Source organism: Akebia trifoliata, chromosome 11 (genome assembly GCF_017979445.1).
Source record: "Akebia trifoliata isolate Shusen 1 chromosome 11, ASM1797944v1, whole genome shotgun sequence".
NCBI classification, from domain to species: Eukaryota; Viridiplantae; Streptophyta; class Magnoliopsida; order Ranunculales; family Lardizabalaceae; genus Akebia; species Akebia trifoliata.
In genome coordinates this window covers 43,720,965-43,736,690 of record NC_141385.1, presented here as the reverse complement: position 1 = coordinate 43,736,690, position 15,726 = coordinate 43,720,965, and the positions used below count along the sequence as shown (strand labels likewise).

General features: G+C 32.6%; 1 protein-coding gene across 1 annotated transcript; it reads left to right on the top strand.

The window, feature by feature from the left end:
- The first annotated feature begins 13,174 nt into the window (after positions 1 to 13,174).
- LOC147391902 (1-aminocyclopropane-1-carboxylate oxidase-like) lies at positions 13,175 to 15,391 on the top strand. The gene is made up of 4 exons (XM_086459288.1): positions 13,175 to 13,344; positions 13,972 to 14,198; positions 14,299 to 14,632; positions 14,892 to 15,391. The coding sequence occupies exons 1-4, from the start codon at positions 13,240 to 13,242 to the stop codon at positions 15,177 to 15,179; spliced, it is 954 nt and encodes a 317-aa protein (XP_086315414.1). The 5' UTR covers positions 13,175 to 13,239; the 3' UTR covers positions 15,180 to 15,391.
- The last annotated feature ends 335 nt before the right edge of the window (positions 15,392 to 15,726 follow it).

Sequence of the window (15,726 nt, the reverse complement as noted above, 5' to 3'; positions counted from 1 at the left end):
ATCTATATGGTTCTTGCACACTTTCACGTCAAGATGTGCGATATGAGGTACAATCTTGAGGGTACTTCAACACAACTCATACATATATATTGATAATTGATAATTGGGTATCCCTATAAATAACAGACTAGGTCCGTATTTAGTCTTTTGCCCAATCCATAGACCATGGTCTTCTCCGCCCATTACATGCACCATGAAAGTGAGGGTGCATCCTTGCGGGTGGCCCTAAGGAATTAATGCTTATATTGGGTCTAAAATTCATGACTTAGAGGCATTAACCGTTTATCAATCTAAAATTGCCATTGAGCCAATCCCTCGGGATTCTTGTCCTCTATGTTGTTGTGTACATAAGTTGGGTTTCTTTGGTGAGCTAGCAATCTAAAGAACTAAAGGTATGAGAAGTCAATATGTGTGAGATCCTTTGTAGCATAAGCAAAATAGACGGGTATAATGATTTATAGAATAGGTTGGATACAATGGAAGCTGATATTGATATTGATAAACCTTCAAGAATTATTGAAGAAAACTAGATTATAGATTAAGTTAAATGTAAATTTAAAGCAAAGTTGAAATACTTCAACAAAAATGAAGATATAGAAGTTTGGAAATACATGAAAGAAACTTAAAAAGTAATTATAATTATAAAACTATTGATTATATCTTCTTAATTTAATAATTAATGAATAAGTTTCCAGAGAAAAGTAATCTAGTGTGGTTTTGTTGACCTAAGGAGATTTTTGTGATGGAGTTTTAAAGAATTAATTTGGTGGATACAAAAAAAAAAAGGGAAATTTCCAAGTAAGTACGCTGTCGAGCCAATTAATTAACTTTCCAACGCGTAAGGAACACATGCACATGTGACCCGTGCCTCGTATATAGATAAACCTTATACTGCACCAGCCCATCATTACTCAAACATTTGAGGCCCAAATTTGGTCCAATAGATAAGATTATGGGCTAGGCTAGTAGATTTTATCTCTGATAAACTATATGTCTAAAAACTAGGGCCGTTATTTTCACATTTACATGATGAACCTTAAAGAAAACCTAATGGATCTATACATGAATAGTCCATATGGGCCCACTTAATGGGCCTAAAAGCTTATCTACCCAGCCCAACCATTACACCCAAGGAAAGACAAGATACATCGTTTTGTTCTGGGCTTCAAAGTTTTCAAACCCCCTCCCTTCCACTAAAAAATCCATGTGGAATGTCGATCTACAAAGTCTATGGTGATTTCTTACCCTTTTTTGGTCATTCTTTTGAAGCAATTTTACTAGCGAATTGAACTCAAGTAATTTTTTTTTCATGGGCTTTATAATGAATTTGATAATAAAATGCTGGTCCCTTAAACATGGTGGGCCAAGGCAACGTCCGGACCATCTGATTGATTAAAATCTGATCAATGAGAATGATTGTTCCAATTCTAGGATTTGATGTGAAAGGAAACTCTGAAATTAGAAAAGAAGTCTCCAAGTCAGAGAAGAACATGTAGGTCCCCTTAAAAATAAAGAGAAATCTTTCTAATCTGGTGATTTTATAGAATTAAAATTGTAGGGGGTACTATAATGGAGGTGTGAATTGCAATGATAGCCTGGTGGGCTGGACCAGGCCTATTAAAAATATTTAAAAAGAGAAGCCTGGGCCGAGCCCATTGAATTATCAAAGGCCCAATGATTTTAGGTGGACATGATGAAAGGAAAGTAAACTTAGACTTGAGTGATAAACAAATCTTATACTATCAGTGGATTGCTTGGTTTAGATTTGCCCCTAAACCTAATAATGCCAACAAAACTATCGAAACAATTTCAAACACAATTGTGAACAATTTGGAGAGATGGATATACCTCGAGTTCAAGGTAATTGCATGACAATGCCACAAGTCCAACAACTCGCGGCCTTTTCGTTAGGCACTATGTAGTTAAAGACTACGGTGTTGCTGCAAACATTTTAGTAGACAAGATATGAGGGAGGTTGAGGTTGCTAGCCTTTTCAATGGCTAGACTATGAAAACCATCATAGTAGAACTGCAAGGGCTTATGGAATTCTTGGGATCTCAAGAGTATGGAGTCGAATAGGAAATTATGGGTTCTAAGAACCATAGTCAATCTTGGTAGATTCAATTATGTGTTGAGTTGGAGTTCGAGTTGTTCTTTGCTACTTCACAACCAAACTACGGCGGCGAAATGCCTTTACGATTACACCTTCCAATTCATCACCTAGAATGATGATTGACTCTAAATTGGGAATCTTGAGATTAAAATCTGTTTTTTGTTGGGCATTCGGAATTCTTAGAGCATCCAACTAATTCTCATGGCACATACGGTCCCCTCCTCTCATATGCACTAAGTAATTCTTGGGATAAATCCCTGAAAGTGGCTCCTAAGTGAAGATTCAAAATCAAGACCTCCACTTCTTGAGACGTAGGCTTGGTCATCTCACCAACCCATTGGGGTTCAAGATTAAAATTTGGTCAGTCAAAATGTGTGAAGTAGATTTTTACTATCTTGAAAATTCAAGTTTTTTTATTTTATATTATTAGTAATATTGCAATTTAAAAAGTTAATCCATTCCGAAGCTTCTAATCCCATTTTACAAGTTGAAGGATTGTGGATCGTTCATAGAGATCATCCTCACTAAAAATTAGTTCATTCTAAAACTTTTAACTCATACATTAAAAAATGTTTGATTTTGTATATGACCCTTGACCCCCACCCCCAAATATATTTTATACATATGAGTCAGGTTCAAGAGTCATATACAAAACCAAAGATTGTGCCAATTTATTTACAAGTTGAGAATCATGAGCTGTACAATTTTTGTAAACCACTTTTGATAGAGATAGAGTAAAGAGTCATGCTGGAGTGACCTCAAGCTGGAATCTCATATCGCACTTCTTGACATGAAAGTGGATAGGAATCGTAGATACTTTTTCACTCATATCTCGATGAAAAACATCTATGATTCCCATTCACTTTCACGTTAAGAAGTACGATATGAGGTTCTAGTCTGAGGTCACTTCAGCTTTATTCTAAAGTATATAATTATATTAAGGGTAGCGTTCAATGGCCAACAGTTTGGCAAACACATTTTTCAAAACATGGGTTAGAGGTCTTGGAATGGGCTGATTTTTGGTGAGGATGATCTCTACGGTGAGGAGATCATCATCACCAAAAATCAGCCCATTCCAAAACTTCTAACCCCATCAAAAATGATTTACAAAAAATGGACGGTTCACGATTTTTCAACTTGTAAACTGGGGCTAGAAGTTTTGGAATGAGCTGATTTTTGGTGAGGATGATCTCCTCACCGTAGAGATCATCCTCACCAAAAATCAGCCCATTCCAAGACCTCTAACCCATGTTTTGAAAAAGTGTTTGCCAAACTGTTGGCCATTGAACGAGACCCTTATATTCATATCCATCCTATCATGGGTAAATAAAGAAGCCTTAAACTTGAATTCCTCACTCATCAACCTTCAAACACTCCTTTGATCAGTTGGAAATCTAACGTGCACAATGAGAAATTCTCAATTCTAAGAAAAGTCGACGTCACCAATCAAATCTTCATCAGTTCAAAAAGTGTGTATCACATTTTTCGGATGGATTGAAAGGTGGCGATGAAGTATCAATTATTGATACACTCTAATAGGTACATTATTTGTGGCCAATTTAAATGAAAGGTAATGTTAGTCGGGACAGGGACAAGGTTAGGTGGGTTTCACTGTCGTGTTTTATTATATAGATGTTTGCATTTGTTCATGAGAAATTAGTGGAAAATCATTTCCCAAGAAAAACATAAATAATTTTTTGTTTGTGTGATTTCTTTTTTTGAAATTTGATTTATTATCCAAAGCAATTTTCTATTTGGGAGGGAAAAAGCTTTCTCATTTTCACCATGAAAAATGATTTTTCTATCTAGTATCTCAAGCTATTACTTCACCCCCAAAACTAAAAGCCATAGATTTAAAACTCAACTCAACCCATGAGGCCATCAAGTCGAGCCAAATCAACAAATCACGAGATGACTCAGATTAGTCACAAAAAAAAAAATACTAAATTTATAGACACTTAAAAAACAGTTCTTAATATTTTAAGTTAGATCCAAATTTTAAAATTTTCTTCATAAAAAGAAAAAAAAAACTTCGTAGAGTTTTTTATCTAACGACGCATTCAAATTGACCCAGAGTTGATGAGTTAACTCGATAATTTACCAAGTTGACTTGGGAATTGATTCCGTCAAGTTCTAATGTTGAGTCCCCTCGAAATTCCATCAAGTCGACTCAGCCAAGTTTTGTGTTGAATAAAAGAGCTCTAAAGCTAGACTAATAATTTTCTGAGTTGAAAATTTTCTCTCGATCTGTACGTGACTGATGTGAATAAAGATCAACGTTGATCTTTTTCCTTGCGCATCTCGAAAAAAAAAAGATCTACAGTTCTATGCCCTTACCACATCAATTATATACAAACAAAGTGAAAAAAATTTGAGTCAGAATATCACAACTCTTAAAATTAGGTTAAAATCCAACTTTCTTTTTGATAATTTTCTAGGTGCAATTAAATGGTGAAATTCATTTTTATTTTATATTTTATGGACTTCCTTTTGACTTCCATGTGTTCCATGATAATATTAATAATGGTAGTTCCAAGTCAAATCAAAATGACAAAATAAACCCCCCTTGTATTTTCAATTTGATTATATACATGTTAAATTAACTAAAAATGATTTAAATCCCCTCATCTTCAATCTCTAATCATTAACGATTGATCCAAAAAATTGTCAAATTGCTTGGATCGCATTCCGACCCTTATTCAATTTGGTTGGTACAAATATAATCTCCAACAAATAATAATATTTATATTTATTGAAATATACAAAAATTAGTAAATCAATTTTGTTATAAATTATGGCCTAAAAATGGACCACACTATGACAAGCCCATTGTTTTAGTGCAATCTTTTTAAATCTATTTAACTCCTCTTCGACCTTGTATTAAACCGCTTACCTAAAGCCTTAGATTTTTAAAAATCCATCATTTTTAACTTGGGACCTAAGTATATATTTAAAATAAAGTTACATTAAAATTGGAGTTTCTCACTCATCAATCTTTAATCACTTGTTCGATCAGCTGGAAATCTCAAGTTCACAATGAGAAATTCTCATTTCTAAACGAATCGATTTCCCCAGTACACCAATCATGATGTTATTTCATGTGTAAATTTGAAATCGTGATGTAATATATATATATATATATATTTTTTTTGCTTTGACAGGCCACACGTACCAACCACTAACACGTGTTCAACATTTAAATTTAACCATTTTCAATCATGAAATTAGATCAAACAAATAATAATAAAAAATGAATTTTAGTTCAACAATGAAATCTTATTAAAAATGTGGGTGCAATTCCTATCCATCGAACCATATTACATCCTACATGGCCAAAACTAAGTGAATCCAACCTTCATTATCAGATAAAAAAGAGCACCACATCTTTCAGATGTGGGGTCATTGAAAATTGACCCAAATCAGGGGTAAATAGGTCAAACCGCCCAGAGGTGATATTGGGACATGGTACATTATTTAATTATGGCAAAAAGCAGGGATGAGGGTTAGTTAGAATTTAGAACAAGGCGTGTTTGCTAACTCAACTTCAAATCTTTGCAACAAGACTTGGTTGAGTGAGAGATTGAGAGAGGAAACCAAACTGCTTCTTAGGGTTGAGCAGAAAAACTTGTTTTAGCTTATGTTCAAGTGGTAATATTAGCAATGTTGGTCTCGATTAAAATAAATTAGAGCAACCCTTGTGTCAAAAATGTGATTAATTATTAAATATATTATGTGAGACTAAGTGATCTCATGTCTAAGAGCATTTCTGTTATAACTCTTGCATGCTCGTCGTCTTCTCATTTGAAATAGTTCCAACAATTCTGACGATTTTGTCGAAAAAAAGGAAAAAGAGAGAGATCAAAGAAGAAGAAGAAAAAGAAAGAGAGATCGGAGAAAGAGGAGGAGGGGGACAAGAAGAAGAAGAAGAAGAAGAAGAAGAAAGAGTGCTCAGAGCGTGTTTGGTCACAGTGCACACAAACTCTCTAGTGTGTGCCACTTCAAGCCCAATAAGGATAGTTTTGTAAATTGGAGATGTCATTCAATACTCACATACTCATGTGACTAGTGAATCTCATATTTTGTGAGCACAATTAGAATGAGTCAATTTAAATTGTAGGCAATGGGATTAGTTGTCCCACAAGAATATCAAAATCTATTGAGATTTTATGAGTTATTGCGATAGATAACAACGGCGGATAAAGAAATCCGATACTATAGTTCCCACAAAAAAAAAAAATTTCACTCTTAGTTATCCCACGTGACCAAAATCCTAGCTCCGCCCTTAATATTGCATAATTTTTTTTTTTTTCATTATGAAGAAGTATTCCAATAAAATTCAAAATAATTAATCGGTGACACATGATCAATATAAACAAAATGATATTAATTTAATCCCTCCATAGAACTAAAGTTACGCATGAAAAAATAATGACCTAATGATGGTTTTGCAAGGTCAAAACCAGTGAATGATCTTCAAGATCTGTGTTCTATGATTGTTGACCAGTCAAAATTTAAGATTCCATGATAATGATATAATGATGATGAGATGAGAATTATTTCGAATGAGACGTCACAACTACCTATGATCTTATATATATATATATATATATATATATATATAATATTTTCTACCTGTGAAATTATAGTTTAGGTGAAAATTTAGAAATTTTTGTATGTGAGAAAGTCTTGAACAACTTTTAAAAATGAAAGCTAGTCATCAAGGGATGATAATCTATATTTTCAACCTTGGATGACACAAAAGTAGACTCACAAACTAATTTAAATAGGTGAATTACCATTTCATGAGCTGAATTTGAAAATTTTACAATTCTGACTGTTCATTTTAATTACCAAAACAAGAACGGTAACAAATTTGAAGGTTCTAAAGTGATAATTTTCGATTAGTCTCTTTAAAACCTGCCAAATTGTCATTGTTCATGTTTTGGTGATTAAAATGTACAATGAGCTAAAATCGTAAATTCATCAAAAGTTGATCTTTTTTTCATAAATATCCCCTAATAAAAACTAATATTTTTCCACAAAGAAAATTACAGATATTATAGTATGGTCGCCTATGACTTGATTTGTTAGGCCGTAGCCTTCAAATTATCACGTGAAAAAGATTATAAAATCAGGTCTTTGTCATGCTCTTTGATGGTATTATTGACTTAATGAAATGGTAACTTAACAGCTTAGAAGATTGTGACATCTTACATCATCAAAACCCAACTCGATTTCGATGTCCAATGAGTTGAGTCAGCTTCATGACTCAACTCGTTACTTGGGTGATGTCATCTTTACTAGTCTTTCAGAGGAGAGTGTCGTCACATGTGATATGTCATCAATTTGAGAACATGGGATATTTCAATGAGAAAAGCACTTTTCTTAAAACTCAACACCACACATATTCAAAAGAAAAATGCAAAAAAATAAAATAAAATTGGACTTAATCAAGATTTTTAAAAAAGGAAGGCTAAAAATTAAGATTTAACAGGGAAAAATAAGTTTTTTTGAAAAAGAAATTTCAAAGTTCATAGAATTTTGTCCTCTGTTTCTTTTATTTTTTTGAAAAGTAAAAAATGAAAGGGCGGTGTGTAAAAAGGGCAGGGACGTAGTCAATGCGAAATTTTGCCCTCTATTTCATTCTGCATGGGACCATGTTTTTGAATGCTACAAGGTGAACTCAACGGCCTTTAGTAAGATATTAAATCTTACTAAGTTGGTAAGGTTAGCCTTACTTTCAAAGATTGGCGTTGTTTTTCCATAGTGCACCTGTTAAGATGTATTTAATGCACCTTCAAAACTCTTTTCACACAACTATGTCTCCTTCTTCTTCTTCTTTAAATATATAAAATAACTTCAAATCTCAATATTTTAAAGATTCCTAAAAGTTGTGGTTTCTTGTTCTTTTATATTTTGTCTCAAAATTTTAAAGATTAAAATATTTTTCTAATTTATATTATTATAAGTTATATTATTATATATTTATATGGATTTGCTATACTCACCCTTCTCTCATTATAATAATAAAGATTGGTATTATGTAAGATTAAATTGTATTTATATCAGTTAGTTCAAAAGATTGTGTTGTAAATATTAAATAGATATGACCATTTACTGTAATATAAAAGTATTTTTGGAATTTTAAAAATGAACTAATGTATATTTTGGATCGATCCAGAACTAATCTGATAGATTATCAAATTGGATCCTTGTTGAAACCCAAATTCTCAATTCAAATGCAAATTAATGGATCGAAACTAATTGGATTTCGGGTGTTATGTGATCCATTTGACAGCCCAAACTAAAGGTAGGCAAGAGAAGAGAAGTCAAATGGTACATTGCACCCTTAAAACTTTATAATTTGAATCTCATTTAAGGAAGGATAAATCAACTTTAATTATGCCTTGTATGGACCATTTTGGAGTGGTCGCCACTTTCTTTATTTGGTATTGTCGTTATTCCAATAGTCTAGTCAGATCTACAAATTGGATTCAATATTTTGACTCTCAATTGAAAAGGTGGGGATTTAGAACTAAAATTTAAAAATCTTCCGTGTAATAAGGGGTGGAGAATTTTTGTGAGAGAAAATAAGAAGAAACACCTTATTTGAATTGTATGTGTGAAAAAAAAGCCTAATAGTGTACAAAAGAGATTTGGAAGATAGTTCTCTAGAAATCAAATTCCCATTGAATTTTCCTCTTCGACCTATGGTTGTCAATGGATCAGATAGTATCCAAAATTTGATTTATTGGATCAATTATGTCCCAAATCTTATCTAATAACACATAAGAAAATACACAACTTTTATTATTTATTTACTTTAAATATATTATATCTATATATTATTTGATATTAAAGCAACGAGGGTGGAGCGTACTAACACCAAGGCCTCCCTAAAAAAGAAATAGGTCTTAAGTTTTTTTTTTTAAATTTTAAAGAAGGGTGTTTGGGCCAGTTTGCGCACACCAAATAATCTCTCCTCTTTAAACAAGGCTTACTAAACAGGACTTTTAATCCTGCGATCCGTGACCACATATATTAGCAACTGGTGGGAGTCGAACTTGAGATCACAGGGGAATAGGTCTTGAGTTCAAGTCCCCTTGTTGGCTACCCATAGAAATTTATCTCGTCTTGCCTATTAAACGTGGCTGGTGGGGTTAGGGGATTTGGGCGAGATATAGTGCTCTAAGAGACCAGTCATCTTGTCTTTGCTAATCAAGCATACCGGTCTGGATATTCCGTCATAAAAAAAAAACAAAAACAAAAATCATATTAAGGAAGGGGTACCCACATGTTAGCATGTGATACTAGATTAAAGAGTTTTCAAAATATAGGGATGTTCTTCGTTATTTTTCAAATTAAAATTTTCAAGTCTAAAACATTAAACTTTTATTTTATATTATTATAAGTAGATTATTTTTTAATGCATTAATAATTTGTTTTTGGATTCTTTTGTAGCTTAAAAAATATTATATAAAAAGAATTCTATTCAAGAAACTTGTATTTTATTTGAAAATTTTAATATTTTTTTTTTCTAAATTGATTGAGAAAGGAACCTAAAACAAAGGATCTTTTAATCAAATTTATATGGTCAAGGGCCAACCACTAAGTGAAGACTGAAGAGACGTTGCATGTGACTAAGAATTTAAAAAGTCAAAAGTCAAAAGTTAAAGTTTGAGAAGGATTGGACAGAAGTCCGATCCATTTCAATTAAAAGCCCCAAAGTAGACCCTCCTTTAAATTTAAGATGCATGTTGAATTCTATTTTAGAGTTATATGAATTGAGGTGTTTTAAGAAAATAGTGGTGTAATAATAGAAGTTCTCGAAAGAAAAACCTCCCAGTAGTTGATACAATAGTTGGAAGTGACCATTATTTTTGCCTTTATTTCTATAAGTTGTCTACTTTTTACCGCACGGTTATAAAGTAGCCGTATTTAATCTTATATTTTTGTGGTCAGGCTCAGGCCCACGTAAAGATGGAAGGTCTACTATCACCTTTACATTTTTACAAAAGGTGCCCTTATGAGTTTTCTTTATAAAAAAAAAAAAAAAAAAAGTTGGCATTCCTTTAGGGTCTGTTTGTTATAGATTCTAACTTTTGATTCGATTCTATGTCTAGGAAAAATAGAAGTTCAAGTCTGGAAAGATGCATTCAAGAGAATCTTGATTATTACAGAAACAGACGAAAAAATAGTAGAGAGAGGTCGAATTGATCTTGTTGTTTAATTGATAAGTTAAGAAGAATGAAGGGTGAAATCGTCATTTTATCCCTATATATTTTTCGGTGTTGACTTCAATTAGTGGCTTTCGCACGAAGCAATCCCAGCAAGACTTCTTAAACATACAACTTTAGACTTCTTGCAAAAGTTGTTGAAGCAGAATTCACTACCAACAACGTGTTTTTCTTATTTTTTTTAACTCAAAACCCAAAAAGACATCGAAAAAAGTCATAACAAACAGACTCTATGTAGTTCAAGTTATGCTCCTCAATTCTTCATCTTCTTTGTTCCATGAGATCAATAGAGAGATATATGTAGTTAATTTCTTTCACTATTTCATTTACGTTTCTTGCATTAATGTGACTAGATTATAGGAACACATTCTCTCCATGTGGAAATAAAGTAAATATTCCTTAAAATTGTGGGCTCTGACAATTGAACATTATTAATTATTAAAAGAGTTTAAAATTAAAATTAAAATAAATTATTTTCAATAAATTCAATAGATTTATTATTAAATGTATTAATGAATCTATTAAGGACGTTTTGATAATTTAAAATATTAATCAAAGTGTATTTACATCAACAAAACTCATCCTTCTCTAATTATAATAGTAAAGATTAATGGTGGCATGTGTATTTGCACATGAATTGTAAGAATTGATATTATATAAGATTAGAATTATTTTTATAATTAATTTAAAAACACTTATCTTAAAAGTTTAAAATTAATGATAATAATAATTCAATATTGATCTAATCCAGTAAGATATTGGTTTCATTAGATCCAATGTGAGGTCATAAAATTACAATTATTGTGGGGGGAACAAATATGACTTAAATTTTGAGGTTGAGAGATTATCGTGACCCACGTGATCACACATTCAACATTTTTCATTTAAGAAATTTGTCACATTATGAGGCATTGATTATGAAAAAGGTGTTTTAATAAATTTATATTTATTTACATTTAAAATAGAATTTTAGAGGACCAAAGAAAAGGATTGATTTTCCTCACCTTCTTATTACTAAATAAAAATATTCTATTTTGCTGGTCTGAGTCAACTCTGGAGTTAATCAAGTTGTCTTGAATCTGATAATCATCCGAGTTGAGTTTAAACAACGTTTTAAAATCAACTCAAAATTCAGCCGAGTCAATTGGATTTTGAATTGATCGAGTTCTAAAATTGCTTATACCACATCGAGTCAAATTGGTAACTCGGCCATGTCGGCTTGGAAGTTGGAAAGGCATTGAAAAGCAATAAATAAATATATTTAAAACTTTAAAATACTAAAAATACTTTTGATACTTTATATGACTCACATAATTTAACACGTGAGAGGTTGTATTGAGTGGAGTCTTACTCAGTAGTTGGAAAATGTTGAACTGACTTAGTCACAAACTGCTTTCGATACTGTGCTGACGTGGCAATACATAGAGAATCATAAATTTTCTTCCTTTTATCTCAAGGAATAAATTTGTGGATCTCAATCTTGCCACATCAGCACAGTGTTGAGTGCCGTGTCTAACGAAGTCAGTTTAGAATGAATCTTCAATCATAAAGATGTCAATGGATCAAAAATTGTTATTAAATTGGTATCGATCTGATGAGAAATTTATCAGACCCAAATCCAATTGAAATGATCATTTTAAGTCAAATCCAATTTGGTATAATATGTATTATTCTAATAAAAAAAGGAAAATATTTTAAATTTATATAAATAAATCAAATAACTGTTTTTAAAACCAATCCTAGCCCAACCAAATTTAATTTAATCAACATATATATAAAATAAAATATATTTCATACATATAATTAAAATATAAAAATAAATCTACATCATTTATATATTTTAAATACATTATCGAATATGCAGAATGAATATCGTAAGTTTCCTTGAATATATATAACACTTGTATATCAAGGAAAAACATCTATGAATTTTGTCACCATCTCGTCAATAAGTCATTGATCAGATGTGAAAATGATTGTGTGATTAGTCCTTCATCAAAGAGGAGAATGTTCAAAATTTAGACTACAAGAACAAATAAGATCATACATGATATAACGCGTTTTTAAGTTGTGTGGACTTTGATTCAAAGAATATAATATTGTACTATTGTGGACTTGAAACGTTACAATTCTACAATGATGTAAGAAGTCAATTTAACTGGTTATCAAAATCAAAGTCTTATTAAATCAAGTCCTTTTTGGAATCTAATTAAATCCTTGATCCAAACTCATAGTTATCAGATCAAATTAGTTCGACGACTTTCAAGTCTGATCGGAAGCATTAACAAACCTAAATTAATCAATCATGGTGATTGGGTTTTGTTATATATTTAAGGTCATGGGATAAAGGGGGATTTCATCTACAAATCCAAAATCCATGCAACAGATAGAAAGGAAAAAAATATATATTAAATAAAAAAAAAAACCTCAAAATCCAAACATACCTGCCTTCAAAACTATAATGATAATAGTGTGGGTGGGGGGACAGGATTGATGTGGCACCCTAATGTTCAGAAAAAAAAAAAAAAAAAAAAAACAATATTTAAAAAATAAAAGGCCAAGAAATTAGAAGAAAAATAATATCAAGAAAACAGCTAGTGAACAGTCATCAAATTGGGTCCCACTCATCTCCAAAAGAAAGAAAGAAGGGTGAACAAGGCAAGTCTCAAGTCCATTGGTCAACAATATCTCCTTTTAAAACCTTCCTCCAATATTCTTGTTTGGGTCCCACAAACCCACCCCAAAGTCACTTACATTTTCAAGGAAATTTCCATTGCCTTCACCCCAAACTCCTATAAATTGAGCACCAAATTAAACCTCCAAACCACATGCACACACACATACACATATACAAATAGATTCATAGTTGAGAGAGAGAGAGAGAGAGAGATGGCATTCTTCCCAGTAATCAACATGGAGAAGCTCAATGGTGAAGAAAGAGGAGCAACCATGGAGATCATTAAAGATGCTTGTGAGAACTGGGGCTTCTTTGAGGTACTACAGTGGTCTTCTTTTTTTCATTTTTCTCTAACTGTTCAAGACACCACAAACTTGGCTGAGTCAACTCGACTCAATTGAATTTCGAGGTGATTCAGTATTTAAAAAAAAAAAAAACTCAAAAGGGGTTAATTTATCCACTCAACTCAAAAAATCAACCGGAAATTTTGCCGAGTTCTATATGTTATATACCCAATGGTTTTTCTTGAATATAGTGAACAAATTATTTTAAATGTATATTTATTTATTAAGTTGCTTGAGTTAACTTCAGAGTCATTGAGTTGACTTGACTCGTTGGACGTTTGAATTAACTTTTCAAGTGTTAAATAATAATTCATCATCATCATCAATGCTTTATTTAAAATATTAGAGTTAACCATCAGACTCCTTTCCTCATCATTCAACTCTATCTAGAGTTATATCTTTTGTGCACACGAGAGTTTCTATTGCCACATCAACTTTAGCTAATGCCACCCCAAGATGTATGTAAAAGATTTACGTGTGAATTGGGGTGGCTTTAGTTAAAGTTGACGTAACAATATAATCTCTCTAAAAAATGATTATTATGTGTGAATTAAATAATATCTAATGGGTTCTTTTTTTATTCATTTTTTTGAATGGTAGTTGATGAATCATGGGATCTCGCACGAGTTAATGGACACAGTAAAGAGGCTAACAAAGCAACACTACAAGAAATGTATGGAGCAGAGGTTCAAGGAATTGGTTGCAAGTAAAGCTCTAGAGGGAGTAGAGACAGAAATCAAAGATATGGATTGGGAGAGCACATTCTTCTTGCGCCATCTCCCCGAATCGAACATTTCTGAGGTCCCTGATCTTGATGATGAGTATAGGTAACATTAATAAAATTTTAATATATATTTTATTTGACTAGTCCGAGTTGACTCAACATGGATGCCTAGACAGTCTCTCATGTTTTTGTGAATGATTCAGGAAAGCCATGAAGGAATTTGCTTTGGAATTGGAAAAACTGGCTGAGCAACTCTTGGACTTGTTATGTGAGAATCTTGGGCTTGAGAAGGGATACCTCAAAAAGGCCTTGTGTGGTTCCAAGGGCCCTACATTTGGCACCAAGGTTGGTAACTACCCACCATGCCCACGCCCAGAGCTAGTCAAGGGTCTTCGAGCCCACACCGATGCCGGTGGGATCATCCTACTCTTCCAGGATGACCAAGTCAGCGGTCTCCAGCTCCTCAAGGATGGCCAATGGATCGATGTTCCACCAATGCCCCATTCCATCGTAATCAACATCGGGGACCAACTTGAGGTAAACCTCATTAAATAAAAACTTCCCCCGTACATTTTGGTTTCTTAATTGCATGGTAACTAAGTTCAAATTCGACAATTATTTGGTGGGGTCATTTCGGTTTTATTAGGAAAATTTTCCAAGAGATTTGAAGGTGTAGAGGTGATTAATTGGAAAATATTTGATTAATTTGTTGATTTGTCAATTAATTGATAGTCCCTTATACGAAATTTTTTTCCAATTTTTAAATAGAGCTTAAATGTGATTGTATCCTTTATAGGTGATCACCAATGGAAAATACAAAAGCGTGATGCATCGGGTGATTACTCAGACAGAAGGTAACAGGATGTCAATTGCCTCATTCTACAACCCAGGGAGTGATGCTGTCATCTACCCCGCACCCTCGTTGCTACAAAAACAAGAAAATGACTACAAAGACCATCTAGTTTACCCAAAATTCGTGTTTGAGGACTACATGAAGCTTTACGCCGCACTCAAGTTCCAGGCCAAGGAGCCAAGGTTTGAGGCCATGAAGAGCATGGAAATTACTCCTATAGCTACAGCTTAAGAGAAAAATCACGTATAATGTGTGTGTGTGTGTTATATCAAAGTAAGGTTGAATTGGTGGAGCGATTGCTTAGTTTGTTGGAATTATTTGTTATTTGTGCTGTGTGTGGGGAGGATCTTATAGAATAAAGTGAAATAAATTTACTTGTTATGTATAAAAGTTGTTTTTATTTTAAGAGTCTATTTGGGGAGCTTTTCCTCAACTTGGTTCAACCCAATTTCTAAAAGTCTTCTTAAAGGAAGGCCTTCATATCCAAATAATGTAGCTTTACTGAATTATTTTGGACTAACAAGGAAAATCTTAGACCATAGATCCAACATAAACATAAGTATTAATCAAATTAAAAATAAAATATTAAAGATGACGGTAAAACCAACTATGCTTCATGGAGCTAAATGTTGAACGATAAAAAAACTTCTTGTTAATAGAGTGAGCATGGTGGAGATGAGAACATTGAGATAGGTCTTTAAGGAAGACTTAAAGTAGATAAAATTAGAAATAAATGCATTTAAGAATATCTATGAATATCTCTAATAGACAATAAAGC

Coding starts and splice junctions, on each gene's coding strand:
- LOC147391902 (XM_086459288.1), top strand. CDS start 13,240: ATGGCATTCTTCCCAGTAATCAACATGGAGAAGCTCAATGGTGAAGAA. Junction 14,199..14,298: donor GATCTTGATGATGAGTATAG/GTAACATTAATA, acceptor TGAATGATTCAG/GAAAGCCATGAAGGAATTTG. Junction 14,633..14,891: donor ACATCGGGGACCAACTTGAG/GTAAACCTCATT, acceptor TATCCTTTATAG/GTGATCACCAATGGAAAATA.